At 40.2% G+C, this 15536-nt stretch overlaps 1 protein-coding gene and 1 pseudogene across 1 annotated transcript in view; one reads left to right on the plus strand and one right to left on the minus strand.

Moving 5' to 3' along the window:
• Positions 1 to 3373: 3373 nt before the first annotated feature.
• LOC128058718 (peptidyl-prolyl cis-trans isomerase A-like) lies at positions 3374 to 3888 on the minus strand (annotated as a pseudogene).
• A 2615-nt stretch (positions 3889 to 6503) lies between these two features.
• Positions 6504 to 15536, plus strand: part of PHLDB2 (pleckstrin homology like domain family B member 2) — a 90981-nt gene continuing 81948 nt past the window's right edge. The window contains exon 1 of the mRNA XM_052651140.1: positions 6504 to 7849. Within this exon, the coding sequence (XP_052507100.1) occupies positions 6515 to 7849 (1335 nt within the window). The 5' untranslated portion in view covers positions 6504 to 6514. The remainder of the gene's footprint in view (positions 7850 to 15536) is intronic.

Below are 15536 nucleotides of genomic sequence, written 5' to 3' on the forward strand. Positions count from 1 at the left end.
AAATCTATGTCCCCTGCAGTGGAAGCATGAAGTCCTAGCCACTGGACTGGCAGGGAATTCCCAATAATCACATTTTTTGATTAAAAAAATGTACACGTAAGGGGGGGGGGGGACCAAGTGTCGGCACCCTGTAGGGTAGTAAGAATACCCTATAGTGGTTTGATACTCTCTAGTTTTGTTGGCTCAAAGGAAGAAGAAACAGAGTTTGGTAATATTTCATTTGGGTGATTGAGCAGCATTTGCAACTGCAAACAGGTTGAAATATATTAACACATTTTATCATCTAAGATGACATTAATGTCATATACTGCTCAGTTAAAAATTAAACTTTTATGTATTCATTTTGACATGAGGTGTAAAACATTCAATTCTGTACCATTAGAGTAAATTTTGAAAATGCAGAGTTCTGGGCTCAGGGCTTAGTTTCTAGCTTCCATTGCATAGCATCTGCTCTGGCTTGCTTTCTGGATTCCTATCTTGCACTTAATTCTGTTTCCTATTTTGTATGCATTACCTTACAACCAGAGCTTTGCCCACTAACTGGCTTTAGTGTTATTCTAACATCTGACTTGACGGATTTCCCTTTGTCTCCTTGTCTAAAATACCCTAAATGGTTGGAGGATTGCTGTCAGATTTAAACCACACCTAAGATAGGCATAGACTTGGACCCCACAGAACATATCTTACATGATGGTGTCGATGGGAAAAGATTTAGGTAACTATGAGAGAGAAATACATAGTTAATAAATATAGAAAATAACTTGCTTTTTTCTACACAATTTTTGTTATTAATTCTGTCAGAGACAGAATGTTTCCTGGATGTACCAGTAGTCTGACCTCAGATGGGCTTGAGATTTTGTTTATATTTTTAAAACTTCAAAATTTTAGGTGTGGAGGTAACTTTATGCTATCATTGGATAATACCCATCAGATTCTCTTTCTTTCAGTGGGACTTAACTCCATTGTCATTTCTTCCTATCATAACTTACCCAGACTATCCCTCTCACTGGGTTAGCTCCCCTCCATCTGTCAATCAGTCCTTTACCAACCTGTCAATCAGTCCTCTATTAAGGCGTGCATCACACTGTATAGCATTTATTCATACATGTATTTGCCACTTTGGATTGTAAGCTGTGTATTAGCAGGAAATACTATCTTTGACCACATACTTTCCAGGGCCTAGCTCAAAGCCTGGTTTATAGTAGGCACTTAATGAAGATTAGCACCTTCATAGTAACAAACAACTCTCAAATCTCAGTGGCTTAAGACAATCCTGGATTGGCGAAGGCCCTCTTCCCCATTATCATCACTGAGGGAGGTAGGCTAAGGAAGCGTTTACAGACTTGGACACAAGACGGGTATGGAAATGGTGAATCATGCCAGCTCTTGATGTTTCAGCTTGGAACTGACACATCACTTTCTCTCATATTTCCTTGATCAAAGCAAGGGACATAGCCACACCTAATGTCATAAGGATGAGGAAGAACAACACTGCAGTGTTTCTGAAAGGAAAGAACAGAAATAATGGTGAGCAACACCAATGCCTGTTAAGTCAGTGTCTGAGATGTTCAGTTCAGTTCAGTTGCTCAGTCATGTCCAATTCTTTGCAACCCCGTGAATCACAGCACACCAGGCCTCCCAGTCCATCACCAACTCCCGGAGTTCACGCAAACTCATGTCCATCGAGTCAGTGATGCCATCCAGCCATCTCATCCTCTGTCTCCCCTTCTCCTCCTGCCCCCAATCCCTCCCAGCATCAGGGTCTTTTCCAATGAGTCAACTCTTCACATGAGGTGGCCAAAGTATTGGAGTTTCAGCTTTAGCATCAGTCTTTCTAAAGAATACCCAGGACTGATCTCCTTTAGAATGGACTGGTTGGATCTCCTTGCAGTCCAAGGGACTCTCAAGAGTCTTCTCCAACACCACGATTCAAAAGCATCAATTCTTCGGCACTCAGCTTTCTTCGCAGTCCAACTCTCACATCCGTACATGACTACTGGAAAAACCATAGCCTTGACTAGACGGACCTTTGTTGGCAAAGTAATGTCTCTGCTTTTGAATATGCTATCTAGGTTGGTCATAACTTTTCTTCCAAGGAGTAAGCGTCTTTTAATTTCATGGCTGCAATCACCACCTGCAGTGATTTTGGAGCCCCAAAAAATAAAGTCTGACACTGTTTCCACTGTTTCCCCATCTATTTCCCATGAAGTGATGGGACCAGATGCCATGATCTTAGTTTTCTGAATGTTGGGCTTTAAACCAACTTTGTCACTCTCCTCTTTCGCTTTCATCAGGAGGCTTTTGAGATGTCAGTTAGTTAGTTTAGTCGCTCAGTCATGTCCGACTCCTTGTGACCCCATGAATCGCAGCACGCCAGGCCTCCCTGTCCATCACCAACTCCCAGAGTTCACTCAGACTCGCGTCCATCGAGTCAGTGATGCCATCCAGCCATCTCATCCTCTGTCTCCCCTTCTCCTCCTGCCCCCAATCCCTCCCAGCATCAGAGTCTTTTCCAATGAATCAACTCTTCGCATGAGGTGGCCAAAGTACTGGAGTTTCAGCTCCAGCATCATTCCTTCCAAAGAAATCCCAGGGCTGATTAATGAATGAAGTACCTAAAACTACCTGTTAGGATTTTAATTTTTTCTATACCATGAGCAGAATCACCTCAAGTAATGCAATAATCTAATAACTACATTTTAAAAATGAGCAAACTAACATTATTATCTAAGCTATATTCAGTAAACATCTGGAGACCTTTTGGGTAACACTCTGTTCATTTATTCATGTTAGGGAAGTGATTAGGGAAATGTATTAGTTGTGTTTGCTTCTACACTTTCAGATGTACAAAGTATGAAATGGTCGCAGTAAAGTGAAAGTATTAGTTTCTCAGTTGTGTCTGACTCTTTGTGGCCCCATAGACTATAGCCTGCTAGGCTCCTCTGTCCATGGAATTCTCCAGGCAAGAATAGTGGAATGGGTAGCCAATCCCTTCTACAGGGGATCTTCCCGACCTGGAAAGCAAACCTGAGTCTCCTGCATTGCAGATAGATTCTTTACTGTCTGAGCCATCAGACTTGTATAATTATGATTTTCCCCTGAATCTTTTAGATTTGGAAGAAAACATCGAAGGCTTCAACTGACATATTAAGTTAGTCTGATCAAGAAGTTCTTTAACCTTTTTTTTTTAATTGTTTAGTTTTATTTCATAATCATAAATTTAACTTTGCAATCCAGCTAAACTTGGAGGGGGAATAAGGAAAATACGGAACCCAAAGAACTGTAGTGAGAACACAAAGATTATAGGATATTTCGAGCAGATGGGGTGAAGGGGTGTTCTCCTGGTGGTTAAGTAAAATGCAAGTCAAATTTATTAGATTTGTCCGCAGTCAGCAATGGTGATCTTGCTGGTCTTGCCATTCCTGGCCCCAAAGCGCTCCATGGCTTCCACAGTATTCATGCCCTCTTTCACCTTGCCAAAGACCAGGTGCTTGCCATCCAGCCACTCGGTCTTGGCAGTGCAGATGAAAAACTAGGAACCGTTTGTGTTGGGGCCAGCATTTGCCATGGACAAGATGCCAGGACCTGTATGCTTCTGAAATTCTCATCATCAAATTTCTCGCCATAGATGGACTTGCCACCAGTACCATTATGGCGTGTGAAGTCACCACCCTGGCCCATAAATCCCGGGATTATACTGTGAAAGCAGGAACCTTTATAACCAAATCCTTTCTCTCCAGTGCTCAGAGCTCGAAAGTTTTCTGCTGTCTTTGGAACTTTGTCTGCAAACAGCTCAAAAGAGACGCGGCCCAAGGGCTTGCCATCGACAGCGATGTCGAAGAACACAGTGGGGTTGACCATGGCTAGACAGCAAGAGAGGCTCCGGGGTGGCGGCATCTGCAAGGCCTAACCTTTTTTTTTTTTTTGGAAGAATTAGTGTCTGGCTCAAAAATTGGACAAGAGCTTAGGAAAAATGAATATCTACCCAACTTAAAAGTGAAGTATTGCTTCAGATTGTATGTTAGCATTTTACACTAATTTTTTCATTCATTGTAAAGGCAACCCAAACACATGGTATAAAATGTGAAAAATACAAACTAGTTTGAGAAAGAGGAATTAAAAATCACTAGTGTGATTTATTTCATTCCATTGTTATTGTTGTAAAATGAGCATATAGCATATGGAAGAGGAAAGAGAAGATACTGGCTTGTAATACGGGGGTAGCAATAGGATTTGTTGATGGATAAAATGAGAAAGGAGGGAATAAAGAAGTGACAGATGGTAGAGGATAGAGGATATAATGATAGAGGAGACCAATGATGACTCCTTAGATTCTGGCTTAAACATCTGTGTGTAATTGATAAGTATAGGTGGGTGTGTATATAAGGCTGCACTCATTGTATGTATGGTTTTTAAAACTTTACTGAACATTATATTAATGTACTTTTTATGTTGTAAACATACCTCAAAATAAGATTTTAAGTGGTTTAATATACACTCATGACATACTATGGCTTTTAATTTTCTCCCTATTGTTGGGAAATTAGCGTGTATTTTCCCTTTTAATAAATAGCATGGTAATGTTCTCAGGTTCCACATACTTCCTTGTTTCCTCAATTCAAAAAAATTTGACATGAGGGAATTGGCCATGGTTTGCTGGAATTTCAACATGGCAAACCAACATGTGATACAGTTATTCAGAAATAGAAGGAACCAAGACTGGATAGAGGTCAGCTTGATTTCAGTCCTCCATGGGGGACATGGTGAGATAGATATAGCTTGAGCCAGGCTGGTGTTGCTTTCAAGGTCAGAATTGGTGGTGGCACACAATTGTTGAGAGGGACATTTGTGACCTGTCAAGACCCAGAGGGCAGGGCCAGACCCCAGCTGGGAAGCAATTCTAAAGGAGAATCTTAAAAAAATTTTTTTGAGGTCCAGTTCAAAAGATAACCATGTTTTTTTTCATAAGGGCAGGGCTTTGGGTTGGAGGATAAGGACCCCAAGGCAGAGCTTGTCGAGGGGAAGCTGCAGCTTTGAGGGTGTGAGGACTCAGCCCATCACTAGAATTTAAGCAGCCAGACTGTTTCTTGGCCCGACTCTGTGGGTGAAAGGCAGTTCCTTATTAGGCTGCCTGCATTTGCCCAGGAAGTCTGTGAGGCTGAGCAAGCAAGATGAAGATCCTCCATCTGAGGCTGGGAGGGAGTAGGGAAGGCTGTGATGGATAATTAAAAACTTGTGTTCATTGAGTGTCTCTCCTGTGGGACAGTGGGAGTCAGGAGGGACTGGAGATATGATAGAAATACTGTACATAACCCTCTTCCTTAAACTTGTATGTCAGTCACAGAAACAAGCACATTATGATATTTATTACTAACCAAATGTGATTCTGTTTACATACCACATATTACAGAGATGTAGTAACTGGTGTCTGAGGTGCCTAAGAAGTTGGAGGACAGTCTTAGCAGTGCCTGAGTTCAATGGGAATGTTTAAACTGCATCTTCACTTTGATGAAAACTTAAAGAAAGCATTTTGATCAGTTTAAAATATAACCTTTCACATTGGCAGGGTTAGTTTATAATGAAAAGACGTTTTTATAGACTATAACTTTAGTTTCTTAAGTTAATATTGTTCAAACCAGGGTCCAAAACATATTCTTACAGGTGTATCCATTTAAAAATTCTTTTATTCACTGTGGAAACTAGAATATTGATCTGAACCTCAAAGGCTGTGTGGGTTCATATGGGTGTGAAAGGAGGAGAAAGGTGTTTCCATGAGAGGAGAAAGTTAGATCAAGGATGATCGTGGTGCCTCTGGGATGCCTGGGAACTTGAAGGATATATCAGTTTCAGGTTTCTAGATATTCTACCTGACACTGATATGTCAGGAATGTGGGGACCACTCTTCCCTCTACTATTGTAAATACCTACCTTTTTCTGATGGATGCAGGGAGTTTTTTAAGTCTTTTTGTTGAGAAGGTAACTCTTATAGTCCTCTTGTAAAGAATCATCTTCTAACCCTCATGTTATTGATCATAAAATTTTCTTTCTCTGCTAGAATGTGAATTTAGTTTCCTTAGGACTTCTGAGTGGTTAATATTTCTTACAGAGATATCTAAAGGAAAGCCCGTTGCCTCATCCCTTCAGGTGTTTGCTAGGTACTCAGGAAGCAGGTGGTCCCCCAGGGAGTAGAACACTAAAGGGTCATTGTCTTTTTTAGGTATCACCCCCTCATCTTGCACCTGTACTTGGTATTAGGGATTTGTTCCTCTCAAATATCACTGATGTTCTCTTGAATTATTTTTCTTTTGGTCAGAAAACATCCCAGATCAGTGGTCTTTAGTCATCTTCATTTTGCAGGACAGCTTTACTAGGTTTATTACTAAAACAGCAACGTATCAGATTGCCAGCCTGTTTGTGTACCCATGTAGGCTAACAAGTGGTTGGTCTTTTAAAATATTTGTTAAGTAAAGCTGTCTCTCTCTCTCTCTTTTTTTCCTTTGCAGATTCCAAGATTATGGCAGAGCAGAGCCACATGCAAAAGCAGCTGGATTTACAGAATGGTAGCTTAGAGGCAGGCTTTGGGGAGAATTCCCTCGAAAACGATTCCCAAAACATGATGGAGAGCCTGAGCCCAAAGAAATATTCTTCCAGTCTGAGATTTAAAGCCAATGGAGACTGTTCTGGCTCCTATTTAACCCTCTCACAACCTGTGCCTGCTAAAAGAAGCCCTTCTCCTTTGGGAACCAGTGTCAGAAGTAGCCCTTCTTTGGCCAAAATTCAGGGAACTAAGCAGTTCTCTTGCGATGGAAGTGACAAAAGTATTTCCATGAAACCGCCCACCCCTTTACGCAGCACTTCACCCTCCCTTAGTGGATATGCACTTGGGAGAGCAGACTTTGATCATTTTCTTGGCCGGGACGCCGAAAGGTCCTTGAGGCTTTCAGAGAAGCCTCCCTATTCCAAATATAGCTCAAGGAATAAATCCCACGACAATGTCTACTTTCTCGGAGGGCTGGAAGGCCGAAAAGCATCTGGCTCGCTCCTGACCATGTGGAATGGAAGTTCCCTGAGTGACACTGGCTCCTCGCCCATCAACAGGTCAGGGGCGGCCAGCATGCCTTCAAGCCCAAAGCAAGCCAGGAAAATAAGCATCCAGGACAACCTGACACTTCAGCCCAAGTTGAGCAGACACCGGGACCCGGCATCTGAAAACATCAGTTTAAGAACCAGGAAGTACTCTAGCGGCAGCCTGAGTCACATGGGCGCCTACAGCCGCTCTCTCCCCAGGTTGCATAGAGCCACCGAGAACCAGTTGGCACCCCTCAGTCTGCCTCCAAGAAGCTCTCTGGGCAGTTCCAAACGAACGAAACTGGGGGAAAAGGATCTACCTCATAGCATCATAGACAATGACAATTACCTGAATTTTTCTTCTTTGAGCTCAGGAGCTTTGCCCTACAAAACCTCTGCCTCCGAGGGCAGTCCGTACGTGAGTTCCACCCTCAGTGTGCCTGCCAGTCCTCGAGTGGCTCGCAAGATGCTTCTGGCCTCCACCTCCTCCTGCACCTCTGACGACTTTGACAGGGCTTCCTACTCGGGTACCAGCCCTGGTCATTCGTTTCCTCCTGGGGAGCTGGACCGAGCGTTTGCAGCCAGAAGGAACTTCTCGTGTGGATCTGTCGAGTTTGATGATGCAGACTTGGACAGCCTCAGACAGGCCTCAGGAACCCCCCAGCCTGTCCTTCGGGAACGGAAAAGCAGCATTAGCTCCATTTCCGGACGAGACGACCTGATGGATTATCACCGGCGGCAGAGGGAGGAGAGACTCAGGGAGCAGGAGATGGAGCGATTGGTAATCTCTTCATCTGACTTGACCTCACTGTTTCATTGAGCAGCTTCTTGGAGACAAGCTCCAAGGATACACGTGGGCATGTGGAATTTCCCAGTGTGCCAGCTCCTGGTGTCCCTTCCTAGATTTCCTCCTGCTAACCTTCCCCTTCCCAAATCACTATTATTAGTCACATAGGGCTGTTTTGAAGGCCTACATGTGCCTAATGTTATATTAAATTGCTCTGCAGAGGCCTCACAAGTATAAACTCTTGATAAATCTAACAAAGGTAGTTGTGAATTTTACTGAGTTTCTTTAAAAGTCTTAGGGACTTTTAAGACTATGAGGAAAAACTGACATATATTATTTATGTCATCAAATTTGAATGTATATACTATGATAGTAATAGTCAGTGAAATGACAACTCACTGGGAATTAGGCAGTAAGTTTTTCTGTGTAGCAAGTTGTCTGAGAAGTTGAAAGGTTGCCGCACTGGTGCTCAACCTTTTTTCTGCACTGTATACACACAGATACACACACACCACGCATCATACTTCAACCATGTCTTAATACATGTAATGACTACAAACTTCGCATGTCCCCCAAAGTTACTGAGTTGTCTTTTAATACGGATTTATGATTACTATAAAAATATTGAAAATAGTAAGAGGGAACAGGAGAGTCCCACTAATGAATGAGAACAAGCTGGCACATTTTTCTATTCTGTTTTCTTTTAAGCATAAGTTTCTTAGGGCGAATACCTGTCAGATTATTTTGATTCATTAATGATTTCCTTAGTGTGGGAAGCAGTAGGATGGTAGAGCTGATATTCTGAAGTATAGGAGTATCAAAGTATTTTAGTTGCTAAAAAAAAGTATGCTGGAATAAAATTTCTGAATCCCATACAAAGCTAGTTAATGCGCGACCAGACAGTAAAATTTTAACTTTTGGATTATAATGAACTGAAACTATTTACATCTATACAGGACAGAATTTTCTTGAAATTTTAGAAAAGTAATTATCTGCATCAGTTGCAGCTTTTCTTGGTCAGTTAATGTCTGCCCTTACAGAGTTTCCAAATGTCCTGATCCATATACTAGTGAATGAAGACAAATGTGTATGCCCCAGAGAACTTGATGTCCTGTGGGTGGGGATAGCAGTTTCTTTGTTACCATACATAATCTCCAAATATTTTTCATGATCACAAAAAGGCATTATATTTGGGCTTGATTCACTGACATAAATTAGAAAAGGTTGTAATTAGCATATAAAGGCCTTCTTGTATGTGAATAGCAAACCTAGCACTATACTGTACTGAACAACTCTCATTGATAAAACCAGAGAATCTATCTGATAATTTATTAAGGTATCTGAAGGCAATGGCACTCCACTCCAGTACTCTTGCCTGGAAAATGCTATGAACGAAGGAGCCTGGTAGGCTGCAGTCCATGGGGTCGCTAAGAGTCGGATACGACTGAGCGACTTCTCTTTCACTTTTTACTTTCATGCATTGGAGAAGGAAATGGCAACCCACTTCAGTGTTCTTGCCTGGAGAATCCCAGAGATGGGGGAGCCTGGTGGGCTGCTGTCTCTGGGGTCGTGCAGAGTTGGACACGACTGAAGTGACTTAGCAGCAGCAGCAAGCAAACATTTCAGTGGCTTCATCTCTCCAGAGGTCTTCCTTAAATGCTTTCATTTAGTCTTCTGTTCTAAGGAAAAAGAAACCAAACTTGAAGTTCATTGACAGCAGGTTTCATCTTTAGCATGTGTAAGTGTTGGTAAAGTTCTCTTTCCTCTAGTTTTCCCAAATCTGCTAAGGTTCCTGGCAATCCAGTGACCTTTCTTACTGCCTGTAAGGTTGGTGTCCTATAAGCCACAAACAGGTCTTAGATCAACTTCTTAGGAGAGGTTTTGGGTATTAACTTCAGATATGAGGTTATAACCCTTTTTCCTTTATCAAGAGCTTGTAATAAGAAATGAGGCTTATTTTTAAGTAAGACAATCTACATTTGACTGCTATTGCATTGTCTGTTTGTCTGATTACATCCCAGTGAAACAGAAAACAGATTCTTATAGAGTGTTTGCAAATAATGTTATTGCCATTAAAAAGTAAAGTGACTCAGAAAAAAATATCACTTCCTGAATTCTGAGAGGCCAAGAACAGACTGCCATTGAAAGAATGTTTCATTTAGTTTGCAAAATCGGAGTCAACTGAATTGAGGGTTAGAGAATGATCAAGATGAATGGTAAAAGGGTTTTCCCCATCAGAAAATAGAACATTAAGATTAATGCCAATAATTTTCCAAAACACATATCTGCGTTTGGAAATCAGATTTCCAGTTTCAGTTCCATGAGTTCTATATAATTAATTCTTATTCCTCTAGTCTTGAGTCATTAATTTGATTTCATATAGTCATTTATTTCTGGACTAAATGAAGTCCTGAAAGTCTGATTTAGTTGCTAGTACTATATGATACTTGCCTATGTAAAGCCAGCTCTTCTGTCAGCTTCTGCCCATTAAGTCCATTCTTTGAAATAGTAAGAGTAATGAGTGTCTGGTAAAGTTCTGTCCGTGGGGCTCTGAGACTGTCTTTCTTTGTTAAAGGCTCATCCTCGACTATAAGCAGACTATAAGCATGAGAGGAAACCACAGACTACTGGGTGAGGGTAAGGGCAAGTGGCTGTGGTTAATCTATAGTTAATTTAACAAACTTGATCAACAAGAAGGAAAGTTTGAATCTTCCATTATGCAATAGGATGTTGATCTTATTTAATTAGTGTTTCACATAAGGGTAAGAACATACGACAGAGGGTGAGGATATTGATGTATATCCAGGGCCTTTCCATAGGTATGCAATCACTGAGCTTTATAAAATTTTACCTATAAAAAATTAAATGAGGGAAGGCAATCTTCCTATGCATTTTTTGATAGTGTTGAGCTGTTTATACAAGGGGTGTAGTGAATAAACCTCAAATATTTCTAGCATTCTTTTTGTAAGATTAAGGAAAAAAAAAAAAAACAACTTTGTCATTGCCCAAGGGTCCTCTGGAAAAACTTAGAGATAGTTCAAGTGTGAAAGGTATCTTTGAAAAATTTGTTTTCCTGAATTTAGGGTCTGATCTTGGGAAGGCAAAATCAAATATTAATTAGAGATTAATAATATATTATGGATCCCTGAGAAAATGAATGTTGCAGTTTGATTACCTGATAAAATGAGGATAAGTTATTTATTATAAATAATAAATCTTAAAGTAATCAGAAATGACCTATTTTGATCATTTTAAATATGCAAGTATATATCCCAGTTAGGACAAGACACAACAGATTAGTATTTTCAGATGCTGAAACTCTTCTCTCTGGACAGATTACAAAAATAACAGAACTAACTTTGTAAATGTTATAAACCAAGTCAAATATGCTCCTTTTCTGCAAATCTCAAATTTTCATGTAATTTTATTCAAAGTACCATTGATTTACAATATTGTATTACTTTCAGATGTACAACATGGTGATTCAATGTTTTTATAGATTATATTCACTTAAAGTTATTATAAGATAGTGACTGTATTCCCTGTGCTATACCATATGTCATTGAAGTTTTTTATTTTGTACGTAGTGATTTGTGCCTCTTAATTCCCTACTCCTATATGTCCCTCCCCTCTCCCCTCTCCCCACAGGTAACTACTAGTTAGTTCTCTATGTCTCTGAGTCTGTTTCTGTTACGTTTATTCGTTTTTAGATTCTACATGTAAGTGCTAATGTACAATATTTGTCTTTCTCCAGCTGACTTATTCATTAAGCATAATATTCTACAGGTCTATCTGTGTTACTGCAAATGGGAAAACGGCATTCTTTCTGTAGCTGAGTAATATTGCATTGTCTCTGTATACCACATCTTCTTTTTTCATCGTCTCTCAATATTTATCTACTTGTTCGAAAGTGATAGTCATTTAAATTCTGAAACATCTACATTTTGTACTCCCTCCCCCACATTTTGAGTTTTGGATGTCATGCTTTACATCTTCATGTCTATCCCTTCGTTGTTTATTGTAGTTATAACCGATTTTACAATTTTTGTCTTCCAGTCTTCCTGCTCGATACTTATCCACAGCCTTTACTATAAATTTGCCCCACCTGTGGGATTTTTCCTTTCCTATAAATTCTCACTTCTTGTTGTAGCCTTTTGTTTTCCTCTTAGAGAAGACCATTGAACACTTCTTTTAGGATCACTTTAGAACTGATGAACTCAATATTTTCTTTTCTGAGAAGTACTTCCTCTCTTCTTCACTTCTGAGGGATAACCTTGTTGGGTAGAGTATCCTAGGTTGCAAGTTTTTCCCTTTCAGCATTTTAAATATATCGTGCTACTCCCTTCTGGCCTGCAAAGTTTCTGAAGAAAAAAGAACTGATAACTTTGTGGGGATTCCCTTGTATGTGGCTCTGGTTTTCTCTTGCTGCCTTTAAAGTTCTCTTCATAATTAACATTTGCCATTTTAACTATGATATATCTTGATGTGGATCTTTTTCAGTTCATCTCGTTTGGGACTACCTATGCATCCTGTACCTGGATATCTGTTCCCTTCTTCAGATACATTTCCCACCCCATCCCTCTCTCTCTTCTTCTTGAGGGAACCCTATAATGTGAATATTATAGTGCTTGATACTGTCTCAGAGGTTCCTTAAACCATCCTCATTTTTTAAAATTTGTCTTTCTTTTCGTTATTATGATCAGGTGATTTCCTTTTTTGCTATCTTTTAGATCACTTATCACTAGGTGTATCAACTCGTCTTCTTCTAATTCCTTCTAGTGTATTTTCATTTCTGTTATTGTTTTCTTCAGCTCTGACTGGTTCCTTTTGGTTTCTTATATTTTCTAGTTCCTTGTTGAAATTCTCACTGTGTCCATCTATTCTTTCTTCAAATACAGTTATAAGCACTTTCATAATTAATGCTTTTAATTTTTTACCTGGTAAATTATCTAATCTTTAGGGGTGTTCTCAGCACTGTTTTTTGTTCTGCTATTTGAAACAAACTGCTATGTCTTCTCGTTTTGTTTAAATTTCTCTGTTTCTATGGAATTAGGTGAATAGTTACCTGTTGCAGTTGTAAAGGTGTGTCCTTGTGGTTCCTATGGAATTAGGTGGATAGTTACCTGTTGCAGTTGTGAAGGTGTGTCCTTGTGTGGGTGTGTCCCTGTGCAGTCTGTGTGAACTCAGTGGCTTTAGTGGGGGAGTTGGATCTGAAGTGAGCATGGATGGCGCTTTCCCACGGGGTGTGTTGTCAGCTGTCACCTTTGTAGGAGGTCACAACGAGATGGAGAGGTGGAGCCAGGGCCTCTGGTAAACCTGGGCTTCTCCTATGCTTAATGACTGGCATCCCTCTATTGGAGGCAGGCCCAGCTCTCAGGGTGCTGGAGCAAAAGCCCTTTGGGTTGGATTCAGACTGGTTCCATTCCCTCTGATTGTGTGCTTTCTCTTCACAGTGGCACTTCCACCCTAGAGAAGAGCAAGCCAGAGCTAGAAGGCCTGGTTTCGGCACTGGGTTCAGACTGTGTTGCATGCTGAGACAGTCCCAGCAAGCCGGTCAGAGCCCCAGGCAGTTTCCAATTTGTTGCCTTCAGGACCACTTGCAGCCAAATCTGCCTTTACGCTTTTCAGAGACTGAACATGGTTGAGCTGGCTCTACTTCCTCTGTATGCACATCCCTCAGTCTTCCAAAAACAGCAGCGTTGCCCCTAGTATGGTACAGCAGTAGGGCAAGAGGGACTGCAGTAGGCAGCCTGTGCAGGCAGGGCTGCAGGGTAGGATGGTTGTGAGAAACCATCTAGAGCCCTGGGCAGTTTCGGTCTGCTTTCTGCCCCTTGCTCTGGGAGTAAGGAAACCTGTGTGCTCTTCACATGTAAGTCCCACTGGTTTTCAAAGCACCTGAAGGGTCGCGTTTTACCTAGGACTGGGGTGCCCAGTATTTGGCTTGAATCCATCACTCTCCAGGGCCAGTGATAACCCCTTCATCTTCTGCATCCCCTCATGGAGATGCGAGTACCAACATCATAGTTTTCCCTCCCTTCCTACTTAACTGTGTGTGGGCCCTTCTTTACAGCCTTGGTTGTAGAAGAGCCTCCAATCTGTGCTCATTGGAAGTTGCTCCACACATGGTTTTACTTTTAATGTGTGTGTGGTGGGAGCAGTTGAGCTCAGCATCCTCTTTCCACTATCTTGAACTCCCTAACATCCCAATCGACAGTTTTTTAATTTCTGTCAACTTTTTGTTCTTCACAGTCTTCTTTCACTTTCTGGAACAACCAGACACTAAGGCAAATGACTTAAGATATTGTAAATTATGTTCAAGGTGACACATCACAGGATGTAATTACTGTTGATATAAAAAGACTTGTCACAATTATAATTCAGTATAGTTGAACATGAATTTTGTATTTTTTTAATCTTATACTGTATATAGAAATAATCTTAACATCTTTTCAGTAAACTAGTACATTGAAGAAGTTCAGATCAACTAATCTGTGATAAAACTAATCTAAACTTATCTGAAAGATGAAATTATACTTGTATTATACTATGCACTGATAAGATAATGCAAAGACATATAGCTGTTTTTTAAACTAAATTATCAAATCAGTGTTTGATAATTTGTATAAAGATTTACTTTAGTCATATAAACTTGTTTTCCATGGAAAAGAAAACTGTTTCTGAAGTCAAGACTTTTGATGAAGAAGGTCTTTTTCTTAAAAAGAATACATTTAAATTTTTAGAATTTCATTTTGGGGGAAATTTTGGGAATATTAGATTTATTTAAATGCTTATTAGTCTCTATAAACCAATCATAATAGAGGTCCTTTATTTTAATTTATTGTTATCTTCAGGAAGTAGGAAAATATTTCACTCTCACATGGTGATATTTTTTCTCAGTTAGAGACTGGGCAAAAAAATTGTCCTGATTTGAGTTCATAGATAGAAAAATAACAGATGAGGAAGAACAACAAACAAATGCTGGACCATGCTCACTGGAGAAAGGCTGGCTTCCAGTTCTACCTGATGGATCACCAAGTGGTCAAATCATAAAGCCAGATTCCCAGTTATGGTGCCATTAATGCAGAAAATTATCAGTTATTTGCAAACCAAAACCCCGCTCAGATGCAGACAAGAATCAGAGACACAGAGTAGGTAAACACAGATGTTAGAGGACAGTGAGTCAGTGAGGGTGAAGTTCTGCTGCCATTTGAGATTTACTCCAGGAGCCAGGAAAAGCTATGCCTGGGCTTCCAGCCCATGAGATATTGTTCATGAGAAGTACAGTTCAACTGGCTCTTCAGGATCCACTGGGACAATTAACTGGAATCTCCACGTTGTCAAAGCATAATTTTCAAAAAATAAACCCAACTCTTAAACAAATATAAAATTAATAGATGCCAAAAATTTATTGAATTCATTAATGAGGAAACCGAGCAGGATAAAGTAGATACACTAAGCATAATTTCTGTAGCATTTTTTAACTTAAGTTTTGACTATCTCAGTGCTTCATTTGGATTTTTTTTTTACATGTGCAATCTTTATTTGAAAACTTAAGATAATTATTTAAAATATTAAAGACTGAACCCTAATCATGAACCTCCAAAGACCTGCTAATGGGGTACAACTGTTCACTGTGAGTCAACATTAAATAGCTTCCAAGTGCTGTGCTATTTGAGTTGTT

This window comes from Budorcas taxicolor, chromosome 1 (genome assembly GCF_023091745.1).
Source record: "Budorcas taxicolor isolate Tak-1 chromosome 1, Takin1.1, whole genome shotgun sequence".
In the NCBI taxonomy this organism is placed as follows: Eukaryota; Metazoa; Chordata; class Mammalia; order Artiodactyla; family Bovidae; genus Budorcas; species Budorcas taxicolor.